At 43.3% G+C, this 4614-nt stretch overlaps 2 protein-coding genes across 2 annotated transcripts; both read right to left on the bottom strand.

Moving 5' to 3' along the window:
- Window positions 1-412: 412 nt before the first annotated feature.
- Window positions 413-1732, bottom strand: TRVA0_116S00100 (uncharacterized protein; the record flags this gene model as incomplete). The annotated part of the gene is made up of 1 exon (XM_076687975.1): window positions 413-1732. The coding sequence occupies one exon, from the start codon at window positions 1730-1732 to the stop codon at window positions 413-415; it is 1320 nt and encodes a 439-aa protein (XP_076537791.1).
- An 869-nt stretch (window positions 1733-2601) lies between these two features.
- Window positions 2602-3021, bottom strand: TRVA0_116S00122 (uncharacterized protein; the record flags this gene model as incomplete). The annotated part of the gene is made up of 1 exon (XM_076687976.1): window positions 2602-3021. One exon carries the CDS (start codon window positions 3019-3021, stop codon window positions 2602-2604), a length of 420 nt encoding a protein of 139 aa, XP_076537792.1.
- Between the last annotated feature and the right edge of the window lie 1593 nt (window positions 3022-4614).

Genomic DNA, 4614 nt, shown 5'->3' on the forward strand with positions numbered 1-4614 from the left:
CTATCAGCATCGCATGGTATCACTCAAGTAACCTTGAGACTGGCCGTTCCCAAATTGAAAATGATCATGTTAGCTCCTCATCTTCGTTTAGACTTTTCGTTTCCAAAATCCTCTTGACTCGTCGTGACTGCTTAGATAACCTATGAGTACTCGTTAGCATAATAAATTTTTTTTTTTTTTTTTTTTTTTTTTTAGGAAAAGGTGGTTGAAAGGTGCTTTGTTAGTTTTAAAAGCTAAAAAGAACCAGCTGACCGTGACTTTTTGAACATTTTGAGAACATGATGAAGAATATAACAATCGCTCCAAAGCTTGTGTCCTGATAAGATAGATATTATATGTCGTGGAATATTTATAAATGGCCACATTTGCAAAATAATTGGCAATGACAAATTATCTATCAGTAAACTTTCATTCATCCTACCGTACTGCTACGGGGCACTCTTTCTATCTCTAAAATATAATCAAGCCTAACTTGATCCCCGGAAAACACAATCAACTCGTCATTCATGATATGGGACTCACCAGCTTTTGCGCAATAAGAATCATAACCTTTGGGGGGCGGCTTGGAAACTGGTCCTGGTGGCGTAAAAGGGTTTCCCATAGCTACAGACGCCAAGAACATGTAAATGGAGTCCTTATTCCTAGTATTTCCTGTCCACAAGCCCCCATCGCAGTAATTGAGGGACTTTGTTGACTGGTTGGCGAAATATAGCCCGTCCCCAAACATTGCGCCCGCTTTTTGTCCTGGAGAGAGCTTCGGTAGCAATAAACCCTTACTCATGATAGAAAGGAGATTCTGGGTTCGTGTTCCGTGCCACAACTCCATGACATTCCCGATTGCTTGTTCGCACCTGTCAAATCCTTCTTGTTGGGATTCAAGCTTAATCTTGTAGATATTGGCTATCTTTGTATTGGTGTTAAAGTAGCCATGGACACTGTTTTTCGAGTTCTCATACATGTCGCAGATACGACTAAACGTCTCTTTATTGGTAAGTTCTTCGATCTCCACGTTGAAGGTGGTCGTATTCTCTGCAGGGTTCTCGACCTTAGCAAGCTTGGCTTTCTTCAAGTCGTCAATAAGGTTAAGGGTGTCTAATAAAGCGTTGCATGTAGATTTTTGCTGGTCAATAACCATCTGTGAAAACAGGAGGTTTTCGATTTCTCTGGCATTGGCGACTCTGTTCGGAATAATGACAAAGTACTGCTCATTAAGGTCGATTAGCTCCTCAGTGGCGGCTTTTAGTGCATCGGAGGCGACAGTAGTGGATTTGATCTCCCCTTCAGAAGTCTTCTTCCTGCTCCTTCGTTCCTGCAATCCCAGGTCTGCATCCGGCTCTTTCTCTCTTAGCTCCAAGAAGTTCGGCAGGAGCTTCTCAATGCTGTCTAGGAGCGTCATAGCCTGCTCAAACCCGACTCTCTGCACGACTCCGAGCGGAGTCTTGAACAGACCGTCGACGGAATCAAACACAATGGAGGTTGCGTTGGTAATTTTATGCACATTCTTAGAAGAAATTGTCTTCACAAGCTCCTTCGATTTCTCGTCGTTGTATTTGATTTCCTCCAGGGCGGTCTCAATGACGTTTTCCTTCACCTCAATGTTCGCAGACTCAAAGGTAGCATCAATCATGACATCCTTGTAGCCCTTCTTTCTTTTTGCCCTAAGGAGCTGCTCCAGCTTCTTTGATCCCTCCATAATAGCGATGTGATATCCCGGTGGTACCAACTCTGCCATACTTCACTAGTACGGTTTGCTCGTCATCGCAGAGCTCTACGTAGTAGAACTTATTGTTGTTACCGTTCGTACTGAACTGGATCAGCATCTGACTATTTTCGGGCATTTCGGAATCGCTTGTATTTGCACTTATTGAGGGAAAAATAATAGGCCCCAATCTCGAGAAATGGGGCCCTTTTATATACCCCTGAGGGTCCGACCTGCGAGATATCGCTGCCACATTGAATGACCCTCCATCATACAGGAGATATCTAAGCTTTAATAACCTCTTCCCGCAGCAATGCCGCAAAATCACGTCGACGTAGCAATTGAGACATTGTGCCTCATTTTATCTTTCTAACTTCTCAAAAGCCTAAAAAGCTAAACCAAATGCTCTCTATACTTAATTTTCAACTCTTTTTTTTTTCACGTTTCCTTGGAACGCGTCGACTACACACGCGACTTTAGTTGACGCGTTGTCTATGTTTCTGTTGGTGCACAACCCGCTTTTATAGACCCCGTGACCTTACCTCGTGACCTGCTCAGGCGCCCCGTGGATGTCAACCTAGCGGTGTCTCGGATCATACAGATATTTCACACGGCACGCTCAACAAATCCGTATCTTTTTTTTGGAAAAAAAAATCTCTCCATATCGTCATTGGTCTGCGAGTATTTTCAACGAGGGTATTTGTTGACAATACATAGCGATCTCATTATGTGGGACTTGTGCCGTCCCTAAATGAAAATCTCTTCTCCCAGCCGTCCTCGCGTGAGCGAAATTAATGTGGTCAAGAGCTTTTTGCCCAAAAAACTAAACTTGAGTTTAAGGCTGTAAACTCTTGTAGCTTGTTGGTATATCTGGGCGTATGTTCTATGGTACCGTTCTTGCCTCAATGTAAATAAGTCTCCTGGTTGGCGGATAAGCAGCTTTGTTGAGGTATAGCGGTTCGGTGAATGACCGGTGTGGACAGGCTCGGCGAAGTGACCGATGTAGACAGGATCGTGAAGTGACCGATGCAGACAGGCTCGGTGAAGTGACCGAAGTGAAACGGTTCGGAGAATAAGCCGAGCTGCGGAATCAGAACACCGGCGATGAAGCGAAGGAGAATCGCATCGGTAGCATGAAAGATAAATTGAGGGAAGTTCCCATGGTTGGAGAAGTAAGCAAATAGACAGTAATGCAGGAACTCACCGGGGTCCAAGTCTCTGACACACAACCAGTAGCTGCGACGGAAAGAATGGATAAGGATCCATTCGTTCAACATATCATACCCATGAATGAGGACATATGGAGACGTATGAAGAGCCATATGACCGATGAGGGATGAAGAAAGGAAAGATTGATTTCAAAATTTGTGCGGTTATTTTTTATTACGGTATTCATTCAAAAAACCAAAAATCCAAAAAAAAGAAAATAAAATGCTAAGCAAATGGATCCCTTCCATTTTTTCCGTCACGGCTGGTTGTTTATCAGAGACTTGGTCCTCGATGGCTTCTTGCACTACTTTCTATTTGCTTACTCCTCCAACCATAATGTTCCGATTCTTCGCTCGGCTATTCTCCGAACCGTTTTACTTCGGTCACTCATCGAGCCTGCCCACACCGGTCACTCACCGAACCGCTATACCTCAACATTAATATGTTCTCTCGCAAACTTAATTAGGAGGTACCCTTAAGTCAACAAAATAAAGGCCCGTTTCAAGTGCCTACGTCAATAGGCATTGCAATACGTAAAGTACCCTGAGATGAACTCAGTTTAATTTTGTGCCTGGTACATTATGGTGCGCAACGTTGACAACATCTCAGATAATGGCTCTACCCATCAACATCGCATGGGGTCGCTCTAGTATTCTTGAGATTGGCGCTCCTAAATAGCAAACGACCATGCTAACCTTTCGTCGTTCGTTCCCAATTTCGTCTCAATTCGTCTTTTGGTTGAAAAATTACGTGTAGCTGTTAGCATCTTCAATCTCTTCCGCTTTTTTATATTAATTATAAATTAATAATCTATTTGCGTCTTGTTGAGGCCTTAGACCAAAGACATGACTGAATATATATACATATAATCTTTCAAAATATAACAAAATCATTCCATATCAATTGGGTCCCTTTGCTGTACCGCATTTGCGTCGTGAGAATTGCTTACCCCCGAGGGTCCGGGAAACAGTTCTCCTAGAAGACTAGAAACCGGACGCCCTTCAACTCTGGGATTGACGGTGTGCACTAGCGGGTTAATCCGCTCTTGGGCGATGGCCCTCTTGGATAAATTGGGCCAGTCTTTCGAATCCTTCTTTCGTGCCAAGAAGTGTCGGCAGGTCAAATGTGCCGCTTTTTTATATTTTATTTTGCTTTTTTGTTTTTTTTTCGGTTTTATTTTTATTTATTTTTTATTTTTATTTGTGTTTTTTGTCTTTTTATGTTGAGGTATAGCGGTTCGGTGAGTGAGCTAAGTTGAACAGTTCGGAGAAAAGCCGAGCTAAGGAATCAGAACATCGGCGATGAAGCGAAGGAGAACCACACCGGTGGCATGCAAGATAAATTGGGGGAAGTTCCCGTGGTTGAAAAAGTAAGCAAATAGACAGTAATGCAGGAACTCACCGGGGACCAAGTCTCTGACGCGACCAGTAGCTGCGACGGAAAGAATGGATAAGGATCCATTCATTCAACAATTAGCTATGGTCTGCTGGAGTTCCTATAAAATTTAAGTAATCAAGAAGAATGTTAAGTTGGGAGATGGGTCAACAAAATGAAGGCCTGTTTTGCAGTATTATTATTGTTATTATTATTATTATATCTCTTATACAGTGTGGGGTTCTACGGGCACCGGTGGTGTACGGCCACCCATGGTGTAGGCGGGGTTGCAGTCTTACTCATTGCTGCGTCCGCCTTGGCCAGGAGTGGTG

The sequence above is a fragment of the Trichomonascus vanleenenianus genome, assembly GCF_965637985.1.
Source record: "Trichomonascus vanleenenianus strain CLIB 3782 genome assembly, contig: TRVA0_116S, whole genome shotgun sequence".
Classification (NCBI taxonomy): Eukaryota; Fungi; Ascomycota; class Dipodascomycetes; order Dipodascales; family Trichomonascaceae; genus Blastobotrys; species Blastobotrys vanleenenianus.